This window comes from Amphiura filiformis, chromosome 5 (genome assembly GCF_039555335.1).
Source record: "Amphiura filiformis chromosome 5, Afil_fr2py, whole genome shotgun sequence".
Lineage (NCBI taxonomy): Eukaryota > Metazoa > Echinodermata > Ophiuroidea > Amphilepidida > Amphiuridae > Amphiura > Amphiura filiformis.
The window spans coordinates 60,571,246-60,589,716 of record NC_092632.1 but is presented as its reverse complement, the minus strand read 5'-3'; the positions used below and the strand labels follow the sequence as shown (position 1 = coordinate 60,589,716).

Sequence of the window (18,471 nt, the reverse complement as noted above, 5' to 3'; positions counted from 1 at the left end):
CAAAATGCTGTTTGCACCAATACCGATGGTTCCTTCACATGCGCTTGTAATACCGGCTACAATGGAGATGGAATAACATGCACTGGTTAGTCTATTTTGTAATGTATCCCCATTCTATTTTTGATCTACATCGCGTATTTAATCATTTTATACACCAGAAAAGTGTTAATTGTTCACAGATATTGACTTTTAATAATCTATTTCGGAAAATATCTTTTTTGATACATTTTATACAGATATTAATGAATGTACTTCGGATGCTGATAACTGTGACCAAAATGCTGCTTGCACCAATACCGATGGTTCTTTCACATGCGCTTGTAATACCGGCTACAATGGAGATGGAATAACATGCAATGGTTAGTCTATTTTGTAATATATCCCCATTCTATTTTTGATCTACATCGCGTATTTAATCATTTTATACACCAGAAAAGTGTTAATTGTTCACAGATATTGACTTTTAATAATCTATTTCGAAAAATGTCTTGTTTGATACATTTTTATACAGATATTAATGAATGTACTTCGGGTTCTGATAACTGTGACCAAAATGCTGCTTGCACCAATACCGATGGTTCCTTCACATGCGCTTGTAATACCGGCTACAATGGAGATGGAATAACATGCACTGGTTAGTCTATTTTGTAATGTATCCCCATTCTATTTTTGATCTACATCGCGTATTTAATCATTTTATACACCAGAAAAGTGTTAATTGTTCACAGATATTGACCATTAATAATCAATTTCGAAAAATGTCTTGTTTGATACATTTTTATACAGATATTAATGAATGTACTTCGGATGCTGATAACTGTGACAAAAATGCTGCTTGCACCAATACCGATGGTTCCTTCACATGCGCTTGTAATACCGGCTATAGTGGAGATGGAATAACATGCACTGGTTGGTCTATTTTGAGATGTATCGCCATTCAATTTAAACAAAAATATTTGTTACCTATACGCTAGTCAAACTAGACTAAAATTGACGATTAATAGTCTATTTCGAAAAATATCTCGTTTGATACATTTTATACAGATATTAATGAATGTACTTCGGATGCTGATAACTGTGACCAAAATGCTGCTTGCACCAATACCGATGGTTCCTTCACATGCGCGTGTAATACCGGCTACAATGGAGATGGAATAACATGCACTGGTTAGTCTATTTTGTAATATATCCCTATTCTATTTTTGATCTACATCGCGTATTTAATCATTTTATACACCAGAAAAGTGTTAATTGTTCACAGATATTGACTTTTAATAATCTATTTCGAAAAATGTCTTGTTTGATACATTTTTATACAGATATTAATGAATGTACTTCGGGTTCTGATAACTGTGACCAAAATGCTGCTTGCACCAATACGGATAGTTCCTTCACATGCGCTTGTAATACCGGCTACAATGGAGATGGAATAACATGCACTGGTTGGTCTATTTTGAAATGTATCCCCATTCTATTTTTGATCTACATCGCGTATTTAATCATTTTATACACCAGAAAAGTGTTAATTGTTCACTGATATTGACTATTAATAATCTATTTCGAAAAATGTCTTGTTTGATACATTTTTATACAGATATTAATGAATGTACTTCGGGTGCTGATAACTGTGACCAAAATGCTGCTTGCACCAATACCGACGGTTCCTTCACATGCGCTTGTAATACCGGCTACAATGGAGATGGAATAACATGCACTGGTTAAGTCTATTTTGTAATATATCCCCATTCTATTTTTGATCTACATCGCGTATTTAATCATTTTATACACCAGAAAAGTGTTAATTGTTCACAGATATTGACTTTTAATAATCTATTTCGAAACATGTCTTGTTTGATACATTTTATACAGATATTAATGAATGTACTTCGGGTTCTGATAACTGTGAACAAAATGCTGCTTGCACCAATACCGATGGTTCCTTCACATGCGCTTGTAATACCGGCTACAGTGGAGATGGAATAACATGCACTGGTTAGTCTATTTTGAGATGTATCGCCATTCAATTTAAACAAAAATATTTGTTACCTATACGCTAGTCAAACTAAACTAAAATTGACTACTAATAGTCTATTTCGAAAAATATCTTTTTTGATACATTTTATACAGATATTAATGAATGTACTTCGGATGCTGATAACTGTGACCAAAATGCTGTTTGCACCAATACCGATGGTTCCTTCACATGCGCTTGTAATACCGGCTACAATGGAGATGGAATAACATGCACTGGTTAGTCTATTTTGTAATATATCCCTATTCTATTTTTGATCTACATCGCGTATTTAATCATTTTATACACCAGAAAAGTGTTAATTGTTCACAGATATTGACTAAATCTATTTCGAAAAAGATCTCGTTTGATACATTTTATACAGATATTAATGAATGTACTTCGGATGCTGATAACTGTGACCAAAATGCTGTTTGCACCAATACCGATGGTTCCTTCACATGCGCTTGTAATACCGGCTACAATGGAGATGGAATAACATGCACTGGTTAGTCTATTTTGAAATGTATCCCCATTCTATTTTTGATCTACATCGCGTATTTAATCATTTTATACACCAGAAAAGTGTTAATTGTTCACAGATATTGACTATTAATAATTTATTTCGAAAAATATCTTGTTTGATACATTTTTATACAGATATTAATGAATGTACTTCGGATGCTGATAACTGTGACCAAAATGCTGCTTGCACCAATACCGATGGTTCCTTCACATGCGCATGTAATACCGGCTACAATGGAGATGGAATAACATGCACTGGTTAGTCTATTTTGTAATGTATCGCCATTCAATTTAAACAAAAATAATTGTTACCTATACGCTAGTCAAACTAGACTAAAATTGACTATTAATAGTCTATTTCGAAAAATATCTCTTTTGATACATTTTATACAGATATTAATGAATGTACTTCGGATGCTGATAACTGTGACCAAAATGGTGTTTGCACCAATACCGATGGTTCCTTCACATGCGCTTGTAATACCGGCTACAATGGAGATGGAATAACATGCACTGGTTAGTCTATTTTGTAATGTATCGCCATTCTATTTTTGATCTACATCGTGTATTTAATCATTTTATACACCAGAAAAATGTTAATTGTTCACAGATATTGACTAAATCTATTTCGAAAAATATCTCGTTTGATACATTTTATATAGATATTAATGAATGTACATCGGATACTGATAACTGTGACCAAAATGCTGTTTGCACCAATACCGATGGTTCCTTCACATGCGCTTGTAATACCGGCTACAATGGAGATGGAATAACATGCACTGGTTAGTCTATTTTGTAATGTATCCCCATTCTATTTTTAACAAATTTTTTTTTCATTATAGATTTTTGAAAGTCTATTTTATTTTTCATTTGAGCATAATCTAGCAGTTGATGTTGTTGTTGCAAACTGTGCGCACAGTAATAAAACAATAATTTGTTTAAAATATTTTGTTTTTCTGATGACTTGCAGTTAATGTAAGATTTCTATTTATGTGGCTATAGTGTAAATGATGATGACGACGACGATGATGATGATGATGGTGATGATGATGGTGATATTGATGATGGTTTAGATGATGATGATGATGATGATGATGTTGTTTTTGTTGTTGTTGTTGTCGATGATGATGATGATGATGATGATGATGATGATGATGATGATGATGATGATGATGATGATGGATAATACAACTGATGTCAGATGATTATTAGAGTCGGGATGGTGACGATGATGGCAGTGATGAGGGATTTAATTTAGTATGAAATTCTCAACCCCCCTCCTGCACCCACCAGTCAATGTTGTTTTGATACTGAGACAGGAACGGACAATTGGTCTAGTATTGGCTCCAACATTGCTTTGGGGGGGGTTGCAAGGAATATGAAACATTAATGTTTGCCACTCATGTTACTTGTAATGTTTAAACAAAGAGCACGTTTCTATGGTATCACTCACAGCATGGAAATAGTAGACATGCTCACATTTTCGGCAAGCCCGACGTGTCAAGGCCAAATCGACTTTTACAATGTTTATTGAAGAGATAAGATATGCATAATCTTAGTTTGCGAGAAGATAAGAGGTCAAACGTTTCCATGTTAAAATAGAATTACATGCTAGGCATGTTTGTTCCTCTTTGTCGTTTGTGTATTGATTATCATCATCATCATCATCATCATCATCATCGTCATCATCATCATCATCATCATCATCATCATCATCATCATCATCATCGTCATCATTATCATCATCATCGTCGTCGTCGTCGTCGTCGTCGTCATCGTCGTCGTCATCATCATCATCATATCATCATCATCATCACCATCATCATTACCTGACTACTAGCCACAACTGAAACCCATACCAAGGAAAATAAAATATCAATTTTGCTGCAAACCCTCAGAGAAAATTAATATACAAATATTTAAAATCGTGTTTTATTACAACGTATCTTATAGTAATAGGAATTTACACACAACCATGACAACTGCTAAATTAAGCTGAAATGAAGAAAAATAGACTATAAAAAAGTCTAAAATGAAAATAAATGTTGTTTTTTGATCTACATCGCGTATTTAATCATTTTATACACCAGAAAAGTGTTAATTGTTCACAGATATTGACTAAATCTATTTCGAAAACTATATCGTTTGACACATTTTATACAGATATTAATGAATGTAAATCGGATACTGATAACTGTGACCAAAATGCTGCTTGCACTAATACCGAAGGATCCTTCAGATGCGCATGTAATACCGGCTACAGAGGAAACGGAATAACATGCACTGGTTATTATCGCCATTTTATTTTATTTTTCAAATAATTGTCACCTATACGCAAGTCAAATTACCTTTTGAAAATACACCAGAAAAGTGCTATTTGTTCACAAAAATTGACTTTTAATAGTCTATTTCGAGAAATATATTGTTTGATACATTTCTGTACAGATATTAATGAATGTACTTCGGATACTGATAACTGTGACCCAAATGCTGCTTGCACCAATACCGATGGTTCCTTCACATGCGCATGTAATACCGGCTACAATGGAGATGGAATAACATGCACTGGTCAGTCTATTTTGTGATGTATCGCCATTCAATCAAAATAAAAATTGTCACCTGTACGCTAGTCAAACTACCTTTTGGAAATGGTACATTCCTATCGAAATGGTTTATTATGATTGCTAAGAGTCTTCAAACAAATTCGTCCCATTACCAATGCCAATACAACAAATGATAAATTGCGTTGTCAACAAAAACCAATAACCGTAATTTAGGTTTACTTGTATCATGCTTCAGAGTACATGAAATATTTAAACCTTTTTTTATTATATCTCAAAATCAGTTTTTATTTCAAATATAGGACTTAACCTAATAATATAAACGTTAATATAAACAAGCATTACTAAAATATTTCCCAAAAGTTTATCACAGTATACTTTTGATCTATGTCTTGTATTGAATCATACACCAGAAAAGTGCTAATTGTTCAAAGAAAATGACTATTAATATTCTATTTGCAAAAATATATCGTTTGATACATTTTTATACAGATATTAATGAATGTACTTCGGATGCTGATAACTGTGACCAAAATGCTGCTTGCACCAATACCGATGGTTCCTTCACATGCGCATGTAATACCGGCTACAATGGAGAAGGATTAACATGCACTGGTTAGTATATTTTGTAATGTATCGCTAATCAATTTAAAAAAACATAATTGTTAACAATACGCTAGTCAAACTAGACTAAAATTGACTATTAATAGTCTATTTCGAAAAATATCTCGTTTAATGCATTTTTTTTACAGATATTAATGAATGTACATCGGATACTGATAACTGTGACCAAAATGCTGCTTGTACCAATACCGATGGTTCCTTCACATGCGCATGTAATACCGGCTACAATGGAGATGGAATAACATGCACTGGTTAGTCTATTTTGTAATGTATCCCAATTATATATTTTATTAATTGTCACCTGTGCGCGAGTCAAACTACCCTTTGGAAATGGAGCATTTCTTTTGAAATGTTCTACTTTGATTGCTATGAGTTTTCAAACAAATTCGTTTCAGTACCAATATTTGTGATGTGATCAAGCAAACATAATCAATTGTGTTGTCAAGCAAAGCCAAGAATCGATCCCTATACCGAGTTTTGCCAGCCGATTCTGCTCCCAAACCAACAAATAGCTCAGCAACGCTTAAATCAGTTTAGGATTTTGTAGTCCATTTCTAGGATTTTGCAGTCCATTTCTAGGAATGTACAGCAATATCACGTTATAGCCTCCGAATGTTAGGTAAATCCTGACAAAATGAAACCCAGATTCTTGGGTTTTGGATCAGCATGGTAAAGCCTTCGAATTTTAGGTCTAGCCCGGCAAAGTTCAAATCGTATAATATGTAATTAATCAAAATTTATAAATTGTGTTGTCAAGCACAGCCAATTTATTTTACCGCAATGAGTTTTAGTTATATCGTGTTCAGAGTACATGAAACATTTAAACGTTTCTCTTGATTATGTCTCAAAATCAGTTTTTCCATAGGACTTAACTTAATAATATAAACGATAATATAAACAAGCATTGCTAAAATTGTTTCCCAAAAAGTTGGTCACTAGCCGTATAATGTTGATCTATATCGCGCATGATGCAGTCATGTCTACAGTAGAATTCTTCTCGACCTTTGCAGGACTTAAACCCCATTAAAAGCTATTAAACCAAGATAACACTCATTGAAACAGCTCAACTGATTAAATAGGATCTTCTCTGGTTGTGCACATGTGTCTGTTTTACATGTGCGATATCGCAATAAAGCTGGTATTAAAGCTTCAGTTGGGTAACCGATTATAAAGGAAACGAAAGGAAACAATGGTATGTGGACCTTTGTTCACGAAATGAGACAATGGCCTGCTTTTTGTTAACCAGCATTCTTGAAAATGAGCAACATAATGAGTGTTGACTTAACACGGTTTGGAAATAATTTCTTCATATTTTTGTGTTATCTGTCGTTTACATATCCTTCCTAAAACACAAAAGTGCGACCCTCTCCAAACACCTAAATTAGCTAAAAATTTAGGACATGTTACAAAACTATATTTTCTAGAATTTCATAGAATAGTTTAAATGTAGCTTGTACCGTTTTTTTGTGGCATCCTTCAGAACGGAGCGGTCCGTTACCAATATAGCTCAATATGTTCGGTCAAATCTCCATTCAATTAACACGGGGAGTTGGTTAGCTATGAGCTAGCTATGCTTTGCCCTCACTCATATTCTACGAAAGTGCGACCCCTTCTGAACATCTAACATAGCTGTAATTTTAGGTCATGTTAGAGAAATACATTTGCTAGAAGTTTGGAGAATAGTTTAAATATTGGCCGGTTATTTTTCACACAGTGATGTTAACTAGGCAATGCCCATATACCTATAACATATACTGTTTGTAGAGGTCACGCGTCAATGGTGAGAGCACTGTGTATTGTGTATAGGAAAACGGACAGTAACTGCAGTATGGTATTTAATCATCTTCTTCACCAGAAAAGTGCTAATTGTTAACAGATATTGACTATTAATTGTCTATTTTGAGAAGTATCTTGTTTGATATATTTTTATACAGATATTAATGAATGTACATCGGATACTGATAACTGTGACCAAAATGCTGCTTGCACCAATACCGAAGGATCCTTCTCATGCGCATGTAATACCGGCTACAGAGGAAACGGAATAACATGCACTGGTTATTATCACCATTTTATTTTATTTTTCAAATAATTGTCACCTATACTAGAGTCAAATTACCTTTTGAAAATACACCAGAAAAGTGCTATTTGTTCACAGAAGTTGACTTTTAATAGTCTATTTCGAGGAATATTTTGTTTGATACATTTCTGTACAGATATTAATGAATGTACTTCGGATGCTGATAACTGTGACCAAAATGCTGCTTGCACCAATACCGATGGTTCTTTCACATGCGCTTGTAATACCGGCTACAATGGAGATGGAATAACATGCACTGGTTAGTCTATTTTGTAACGTATCCCCATTCTATTTTTTTAATTGTCACCTGTGCGCGAGTCAAACTACCCTGTGGAAATGGTGCATTTCTTTGAAATGTTCTACTGTGATTGCTATGAGTTTTCAAACAAATTCGTTTCAGTACCAATATTTGTGATGTGATCAAGCAAAATTATCAATTATGTTGTCAAGCAAACTCAAGAATCGATCCGTATACCAAATGTAGCCAGTCGATTCTGCTCCCAAACCAATGAATAGCATAGCAAAGCTTAAATCAGTTAGAAAGTCTAGGATTTTGTAGTCCTTTTCTAGGAATGTACAGCAATATCACGCTATAGCCTCCGAATGTAAGGTAAATCCTGACAAAATTAAACCCAGATTCTTGGGTTTTGGCGAAGCCTCCGAATTTTAGGCCTAGCCCGGCAGAGTTCAAATCGTATATTGAACATGCATATTAGTAAGCACACAAACGAGGCTTAGCGCATAATTATGTGCATTATTGTACACACTATATGCACTATTTAAATGTACATGATAAAAGGAATGACAATGCAACGAGTCACTTGATGTGTTATTGCAGTCATTTCACTTAATTATTTGTGATATTAAGTTAGAATGCTAAAGTAAAACATTTATTATCAAAGGTAATGTTTGTAGACGTTTTGATAATGGTATGTTTGCGTAATAGCTAATTTTTGGTAATTCGGGTATGCTTAACCTGAATCTTTTGTCTACCAAACTGCTGAACCCCATGACCATAAAAAGACTACAGGGGAAAAAATTAAGCATGCTTCAAATTCACTCAAAAACATTAAATTATTCATCTTGTCCTAAGGATCACAAAAATGCAACATTTGCAAATTACAAATTGTTCATGTTCAAGGGATTCAGGAAATTAAAAGTATACACTCTCTACTACGTGAAGTTCAGAAGATAGTTAATAAATTAAATCAAAGGCAACTAAATCCTATTGAATCCTACCGATCTTGTAACTCTTTGATGTGTAACCAGACATTGCAGATAGTGCAAACTGTTTTTTTTTAAACCTTCAAGCTACACAAACATTTAGTCTCAAATTGTACGAAAAGCAACTTTACTACATTTTGACCCCCTGTATACCCTCAACTTGTTGTGCCCCATAACTTCGTGAGTACAGGCTGTATGTGCACGCGTATGAACTTTACATTTCTGGGATCCATAGGAACTCCTGATATAACCAAAAAACAGCCACCGCATTATTTAAGCTTTACCCACAATTTACATATCCGGTTTGTTTCTAAGCAAAATTATGTTATTATAAAATCGTTGGGGTGCGACACACTCCGTTGTAAATATGTTGTTTGTCAATTTGTAACTGCTAACTATTTATTATGAACGGACTATCAGCCTGCTAGTTTCGTCAGCCTCGTACGTCACGTGTCGCATGTCCTATACCACCTGTGATGTATTGTATTGTATTGTATTGTATTGTATTCTATTCTATTCTATTCTATTCTATTCATTATCATGTGAAGTACTTTCCACGCAAATATTAACCGTACAAAACATGAAGATGCAGAAAACATTTATTAGACAATTGTTTAAAGTTAATAATATGATAAAGTTATTAAGTCGGTTGTCGATTACAGATGATGAGAACCCTGTCATCTCTGGGACGCCTCCGTTTGTAATTAAAAACATCGGAGTTGGTCAATCCTCGAGTGTCGTGATTTGGACCCGCCTACGGCGAGAGACAATTCAGGGCAAGTCACATTTACAGCAAGTCATTATCCTGGTGATACGTTTAATCTTGGTGACACCACAGTGACATATACAGCTATGGATTCCTCTGGCAACGTGGCTGTGACAACGTTCATTGTTACAGTAAAAAGTAGGTTCTTGTAAATAATTCAAACACAAATCCCGGGAGTAATTTAGCTTGTGATACAGTAATATATCATTCCTATCAGTGGCAATTTCTTGCCGTTAGTGAAGTAAAAAAGGTATCACGTGACTATTTCGTTATTTTATTAACGACAGGGAAGTACTAATTATAGGAATGGTCTATTCATCCAAATAAAATACGTTCGAGGATTGTTATTTTGTAAATCAAATCTGATACTGGAACTAAAATTGTGCAACTCAGCAATACTACGTAGCGTCCGAAACCATCAGACTTGATCAGACATCTGATTGATAATGATGTGACGTCAGCACATTTAACTGAATATCAACATAAGAGGAATTGTAAATAAATAACGAAAACCTATTTCTTTTTTCGTAATTAGTAAGTAAATGAGATTTGAAATAAAAATCTACAAATCGCACATTCTTACTTAAATTATAGCTTCCCCAGATGTTGAATATCCGATTATTTTCAATACGCCGCCGGATATAACTCAAAACACTGATCTTAATCTACCAACTGCTGTCGTGACGTGGATGCTACCCACAGCAAGTGACAATTCAGGTCAAGTTACACTAACATCAAGTTACGATCCTGGAGATTATTTTCCTATTGGCATTACCACAGTGAGATATACAGCAATAGATCCGCATGGTAATTTGGTTACGACATTTTTCATAATCACAATATTGGGTAAGTGACTGGTGAGGTTTTGATAAAGATGTGAGTTAATAAATAATAAAAGTAATTTCACATGTTTATGTAATTACATAATGTTTAACAATATCGTTGTTCCTCAAGGACTAACAACAACTTTCATATATTTTCAGTAGATAAGAATATCTAAAGAAGAATATCTAAAGATCGTGTAAAGTATTACTATAATTTTGTCTCTCAACTTGAAACTATTGCAAAATACTTTTTTCAACACAATGCATTTTTGTAGGTATTTTTTTTATAATATGGAAGAGAACCATTGAGAATGAATTTTCTTTCCTATTTGCATGTCGAAATGCCAGTGATCGCTAATATTTTCATTGGATAAGAATATCTAAAGATATCTAAAGTATAAGCCAATAGTTCAGGACATAACAATTTTTGGAACTATTGCAAGTTGCAAGATAATTTTGTCAACACAATGTATTTCTGTATGTATTTTGTGTAATGGAAGAGAACCATTGGTACTGAACTTAAATATTGAAAACATATCTGAATATTTTCTTTGCTATTTGCAGATGTTGAAATTCCAGTAATCTTTAACATACCATCTGATATAACCCAAAACACCGATCCTTTGCAGCCATCTGCCGTGGTGACTTGGCCGCCACTCACAGCAAGTGACAATTCTGGTTCAGTAACACTTATCTCAAACATAGATTCTGGCGATTCTTTCCCTATCGGCTCCACCACCGTGTGGTATACTGCTACAGATCCGTTCGGCAATCAAGATATCAAATCGTTCATCATAACTGTGACAGGTCCGTATTCAGTGCATAAGAATATATAACGATCATGTAAAGTAATAAACCAATTGTTCAGGAAATCTAACAATTTTTGCAAGATAATTTTGTCAACACAGTACATTGTTGTATGCATTTTTGTACAATGGAAGAGAACCATTGGTACTGAACTTAAATATTGAAAACATATCTGAATGTTTTCTTTGCTATTTGCAGATGTTGAAATTCCAGTAATCTTTAACATACCATCTGATATAACCCAAAACACCGATCCTATGGAACCATCTGCCGTGGTGACTTGGCCGCCACTCACAGCAAGTGACAATTCTGGTTCAGTAACACTTATCTCAAACATAGATTCTGGCGATTCTTTCCCTATCGGCTCCACCACCGTGTGGTATACTGCTACAGATCCGTTCGGCAATCAAGATATCAAATCGTTCATCATAACTGTGACAGGTCCGTATTCAGTGCATAAGAATATATAACGATCATGTAAAGTAATAAACCAATTTTTCAGGAAATCTAACAATTTTTGCAAGATAATTTTGTCAACACAGTACATTGTTGTATGCATTTTTGTACAATGGAAGAGAACCATTGGTACTAAACTTAAATATTGAAAACATATCTGAATATTTTCTTTGCTATTTGCAGATGTTGAAATTCCAGTAATCTTTAACATACCATCTGATATAACCCAAAACACCGATCCTATGGAACCATCTGCCGTGGTGACTTGGCCGCCACTCACAGCAAGTGACAATTCTGGTTCAGTAACACTTATCTCAAACATAGATTCTGGCGATTCTTTCCCTATCGGCTCCACCACAGTGTGGTATACGGCTACAGATCCGTTCGGCAATCAGGATATGAAATCGTTCATCATAACCGTGATAGGTGCGTATTCATATTATATATTTTTAGTGGCAAAGTATAATCTAAAGATCATGTAAAGTATCAGGAAATCTATCAATGTTTGTCTCTTAACTTTGAACTATTGTAAGATAATTTTTTCATCACATTGCATTTTGTATGTATTTCTATATAATGGCAGAGAACCATTGGTACTGAACTTAAATGTTGAAAACATATCTGAATATTTTCTTTCCTATTTGCAGATATTGAAATTCCAGTAATCTTTAACATACCATCTGATATAACCCAAAACACCGATCCTATGGAACCATCTGCCGTGGTGACTTGGCCGCCACTCACAGCAAGTGACAATTCTGGTTCAGTAACACTTATCTCAAACATAGATTCTGGCGATTCTTTCCCTATCGGCTCCACCACAGTGTGGTATACGGCTACAGATCCGTTCGGCAATCAGGATATCAAATCGTTTATGATAACCGTGGCAGGTCCGTATTCATACATTTTCAGTGGATATAAATATTTAAAAGATCATGTAAAGTATTAAGCCTATACTTTAGGAAATCTAACAATTTTGTCTCTCAACTTGGAACTATTGCCAAATACTTTTTTCAACACAATTTTGGTATGTAATTTTTTGTATAATGGAAGAGAACCATTGAGTCTGAACTTAAATGTTGAAAACATATCTGAATATTTTCTTTGCTATTTGCAGATATTGAAATTCCAGTAATCTTTAACATACCATCTTATATAACCCAAAACACCGATCCTATGGAACCATCTGCCGTGGTGACTTGGCCGCCACTCACAGCAAGTGACAATTCTGGTTCAGTAACACTTATCTCAAACATAGATTCTGGCGATTCTTTCCCTATCGGCTCCACCACCGTGTGGTATACTGCTACAGATCCGTTCGGCAATCAAGATATCAAATCGTTCATCATAACTGTGACAGGTCCGTATTCAGTGCATAAGAATATCTAACGATCATGTAAAATAATAAACCAATTGTTCAGGACATCTAACAATTTTTGCAAGATAATTTTGTCAACACAATACATTTTTGTCAACACTTTACATGATCTAAAGATCATGTAAAGTATCAGGAAATCTATCCCTGTTTGTCTCTTAACTTTGAACTATTGCAAGATAATATTTTCATCACATTGCATTTTGTATGTATTTCTATATAATGACAGAGAACCATTGAGACTGAACTTAAATGTTGAAAACATATCTGAATATTTTCTTTGCTATTTGCAGATGTTGAAATTCCAGTAATCTTTAACATACCATCTGATATAACCCAAAACACCGATCTTTTGCAACCATCTGCCGTGGTGACTTGGCCGCCACTCACAGCAAGTGACAATTCGGGTTCAGTAACACTTAACTCAAACATAGATTCTGGCGATTCTTTCCCTATCGGCTCCACCACCGTGTGGTATACTGCTACAGATCCGTTCGGCAATCAAGATATCAAATCGTTCATCATAACTGTGACAGGTCCGTATTCATATATTTTTAGTGGCAAAGAATATCTTAAGATCATGTAAAGTTAAATATCGGGAAATCTATCAATGTTTGTCTCTTAACTTTGAACTATTGCAAGATATTTTTTCATCACATTGCATTTTGTATGTTTTTCTATATAATGGCAGAGAACCATTGAGACTGAACTTAAATGTTGAAAACATATCTGAATATTTTCTTTGCTATTTGCAGATGTTGAAATTCCAGTAATCTTTAACATACCATCTGATATAACCCAAAACACCGATCCTATGGAACCATCTGCCGTGGTGACTTGGCCGCCACTCACAGCAAGTGACAATTCGGGTTCAGTAACACTTATCTCAAACATAGATTCTGGCGATTCTTTCCCTATCGGCTCCACCACAGTGTGGTATACTGCTACAGATCCGTTCGGCAATCAAGATATCAAATCGTTCATCATAACTGTGACAGGTCCGTATTCATATATTTTTAGTGGCAAAGAATATCTTAAGATCATGTAAAGTTAAATATCGGGAAATCTATCAATGTTTGTCTCTTAACTTTGAACTATTGCAAGATATTTTTTAATGGCAGAGAACCATTGAGACTGAACTTAAATGTTGAAAACATATCTGAATATTTTCTTTGCTATTTGCAGATATTGAAATTCCAGTAATCTTTAACATACCATCTGATATAACCCAAAACACAGACTTGTTTAAGTCTTTGATACCCAGATCTTCACTGTTCTACACACGCCCTGATATTAATCGGCGGAAATTATTAGGAGTTTACTCATACGCCGAAAAGTAGACCTACATTAAGATTGATATAGTTGATCTGCCTGGTCTATATTTTGCGTGTTAAAAAAAGTAGACAAAGTATAGGACTTAATTAATAATTTGCAATATTTCTGGTGAGATGTCACAAGACAATTCTCCAAATAAAATGTAATGATATTAATCCGCGATGTTATAAGGCCCGCCGATTACGAGCTGATCAAACTATAGATCGGTATCGCTACATAGATATAAGGAATCGGTGACTCCAAATATTGACCGTACCATTACACGACGCATGTAACATTTTTTGGGAATAACAGAATTGTTTAAAGTTAGTAATTTGATTATCGATTACAGATAATGAGGACCCTGTCATTTCTGGCACGCCTTCGCTTGTAATTAAAAACATCGAAGTTGGCCAAACCTCTGGTGCCGTGATTTGGACTCCGCCTACAGTGAGTGACAATTCTGGACAAGTCATACTTACATCAAGTCATGATCCTGGTGATATGTTTAAACTAGGTGACACTACTGTGACTTATATAGCTATGGATCCTTACGACAACGTGGCTATGACGTCGTTCATCGTTACAGTAAAAAGTAAGTTCTGGTTTTAACATAAATACCCCAAAATTTGGCCCCTTTTGAGTTAAATAACTAATATTCCAACAGGCTGACAGGACTGTCTTTGCTACATTAACTAAATATCAAGAGGCTGAAGTAAATCAATCACGTGCCATTATAATATCTATCGTGAGATACATTTACAACCATGACGACTGAAAGTGATTTTATATGAAATAACAGACATCTTCTTTGATTTCATATTGCTTGAAAGTAAATGAGATTTGGAATAAAATGATCTACAAATCACACCTTCTTATGTTAATTATAGCTTCCCCAGATGTTGAGTATCCGGTTATTTCCCATATGCTGTCTGATATAACTCAAAACACTGATCTTAATCTACCAACTGCTGTCGTGACGTGGATACTACCCACAGCAAGTGACAATTCAGGTCAAGTTAGACTAACATCAAGTCACGATCCGGGAGATTATTTTCCTATTGGCATTACCACAGTGATATATACAGCGAGAGATCCGCACGGCAATGTTGTTATGATATCTTTCACCGTTACAATATTGGGTACGTTATTAAGTTTTATTTAGCTACCCAACTTGTTACCCAACTATTCTACTTCTACTTCTACTTGGATACTCATCAAAGCCTGTTCAGCAACTAGACGAGGTTATTACACCAACAATAATTTTGGTATCACAATTGCTCACTTTTACCACTTCAGAGTACATGTCGCTGTAGAAAAGGCCCGGGAGAAAAGGATTTGTCTGGAGAAAGATTAAATCTTACCTAGAGTACCAAGTAATTTCAAATCATTAGATGAGTTGTTGAATACTTGCTTTTTGCATTGTTTTTCATTGAAATGCTTGATTTATTTATTTATCAAACTCACTGTTAAATGCATTAAATATTTTAAATTTCACTTTAAAATAGTGGTTGCCAACACCGTCGTGATTAGATTTGTGATGATTTATATCCGCTTTGTTTTATTTGGAACCAAAGATGCAGAATCTCCAGTCATCTCCGGCACCCCTGCTGATATAAATCGGTATATCCGTGACAGTAGGGTATCCACTACTCTTTACGTGACATGGACTCCCCCCACTGCAGTCGACAATTCTGGCTTAGTTACACTTACTTCAAATTATAACCCTGGATCTTATTTTACACTCGGCCAATCTACAGTGACATATACAGCCAGAGATCCTTCCAACAATCTGGCGATGACATCATTTGTTGTGACAATTACTGGTACGGTTGAATCTTCATTACTCGTTGACTGCCGATAAAACGCCCAATAAAGACTTAGTCACCGGACCGCGCCGGCCAGTTAAAGTACATGCCCTATCACACCACTCCACACCATACATAAATTATCCCAGTCACATTTCCCAGATATGAAATTTAAAAAAGTCAAATTTTAATTTACTTCTTTTAAAGTTTGGCAGAGGCGGGGTTCGAACTCACGGCGCAACGCTTAGTACTCTATGAGCCTAGCGCCTTAGACCACTCGGCCAGTCGGCCACTTGTCTTGTTGTTATTCATTTGAAACTTATTTAAAAATATAATCGCTACCACGTGACAAGCAAAGACAGAAAACGTATTATATTTTGGAATTTTATCATTAATGTGTATTATAATAGAGCTACCATTATTTATATTGTTGAATTCTCAAGCGCATCATTTCTAATTGGGTTTTTATTCCTAAAGCCCGATACTGACTCCACCTGTACATTTTAATTTCATCGCGGGATGCTGAGATGTTTGAAAAGCATCGCAGCATCGCATACCGCTGCGAAGTGGAGTCAGGATCGGGCTTAATTCGAACCACCAGCATCCATGGTTCGATGTAGAGAGTCTTTCCTATTCAGAGGAAATATTGCAATTACACACCTTATTGCCTTTTAACAATAACCAATGACACTAGCACGTAATTCCAGTCAAGCACCAATCTTTAATCCTATTGTTGAAGAGGATAATAAGCTTATACTTATGTATAGCATTCGTAAAAAAGCTTAAGTCTTTGTTTGCTTTGGTTAAGTCCTGTTCAAGTGGTGGATTAACCAACAATTAACAATGAGAGTACATTCCTGAACCTCGTTCAGTTGGCGATGATTTGAAGTGACCGCCAATTATGACCATTTGATATTTAATAGGGGCCTACCAGCAATGTGGAAAAAAGAAATAATGTAGTGCCAAAATAATGTACCCTTTTACGGAAGGAGCAAAGTTTAACAAGTTACAACTCCGCTTCTGCAGTACGAATGTCAGCGGCGAATGTCAGGTTATTATTTCCCAGTCTTGAAAAAAAATTGCAGGCAGAGGTGGGAATCGATCTCGGTACCTCCCGGTTAAAAAAGCACTGTGCAAAACCACTAAGCCAACTAAATATCTGTCGTGAGATGCTTGACATTAATCTTTGATATTGCTGAATGGAACAAATCGCGGAATTAAATCAGTAATAAAAGAAGTAGATTCTTATTTAGCGGCCAAATTGGATAAAAGGGGAAATATTTGTCCCTGCTCTAAAGAAAATATAGGTTAGAAAATTATCAAATAAATTTAAATTAAAAATTGAGACTTTATATTTATTTATTTCACAAGGCGGCATTTTCACAGACAAACACTGTATACGCTAAAAACTTGACCCTCATTACTAGATGATGGCATAGCTCAGTGTTAGAGCATCAGACTGGTAATGTCAATATCGTTGGTTCGAATCCGCCTGCCAGCAATGGTTATTATGATTTTAATGCTACGCTACAATTTGTTCAATTTTTTTCATTTATTTATTTATTTATTCATTCATTCATTCTTTCATTCATTCATTCATTCATTCATTCATTCATTTATTTATTTAAATAATTTGATATATTTGAAAGGGTATTTGAGCAATTTGAAATTTTTACCCCGTATAATCCTATGGGGTCATTTTTGAACCCACCCTCCCAAATTGCCAAAACCTATGAGTTTAAATCATACATAATGATCAGTACGTCAATCATGAGTGAACACCGGTTGGTCACTGCATTTATTTGGGAATGGGTAGGCACTGCAGCTTGATTCACCATCCACAACATGATAATGTGTGCACATGCTACATTATATACACTTGTAGGCCTATGTTGTTGTTGGTGTATAAGTAATGGGCCTTGCAATTGAAATGCCTCAAGCTTTTAATCCGATATGCAGATTATCTATTTGTTTTCATGAATTGGAAGACATTCTTTGATGTATTAATGTACTGAGCTCAATGATCTGAAATTACTGGAGTGTGAGGTCAGCATAGTATTTTATTAACAGAAAGTATAGAGGCCCTGCATGAA

At 35.0% G+C, this 18,471-nt stretch overlaps 1 protein-coding gene across 1 annotated transcript in view; it reads left to right on the top strand.

The window, feature by feature from the left end:
* Positions 1-18,471, top strand: part of LOC140152312 (uncharacterized) — a 128,112-nt gene that overhangs the window by 94,111 nt on the left and 15,530 nt on the right. The window contains 16 exon segments of the mRNA XM_072174613.1: positions 237-359; positions 787-909; positions 1,320-1,442; positions 9,691-9,777; positions 9,780-9,932; positions 10,389-10,601; positions 11,183-11,425; positions 11,624-11,866; positions 12,065-12,307; positions 12,529-12,771; positions 12,999-13,241; positions 13,550-13,792; positions 14,012-14,254; positions 14,923-15,165; positions 15,461-15,712; positions 16,079-16,396. Of these exon segments, the coding sequence (XP_072030714.1) occupies positions 237-359; positions 787-909; positions 1,320-1,442; positions 9,691-9,777; positions 9,780-9,932; positions 10,389-10,601; positions 11,183-11,425; positions 11,624-11,866; positions 12,065-12,307; positions 12,529-12,771; positions 12,999-13,241; positions 13,550-13,792; positions 14,012-14,254; positions 14,923-15,165; positions 15,461-15,712; positions 16,079-16,396 (3,336 nt within the window).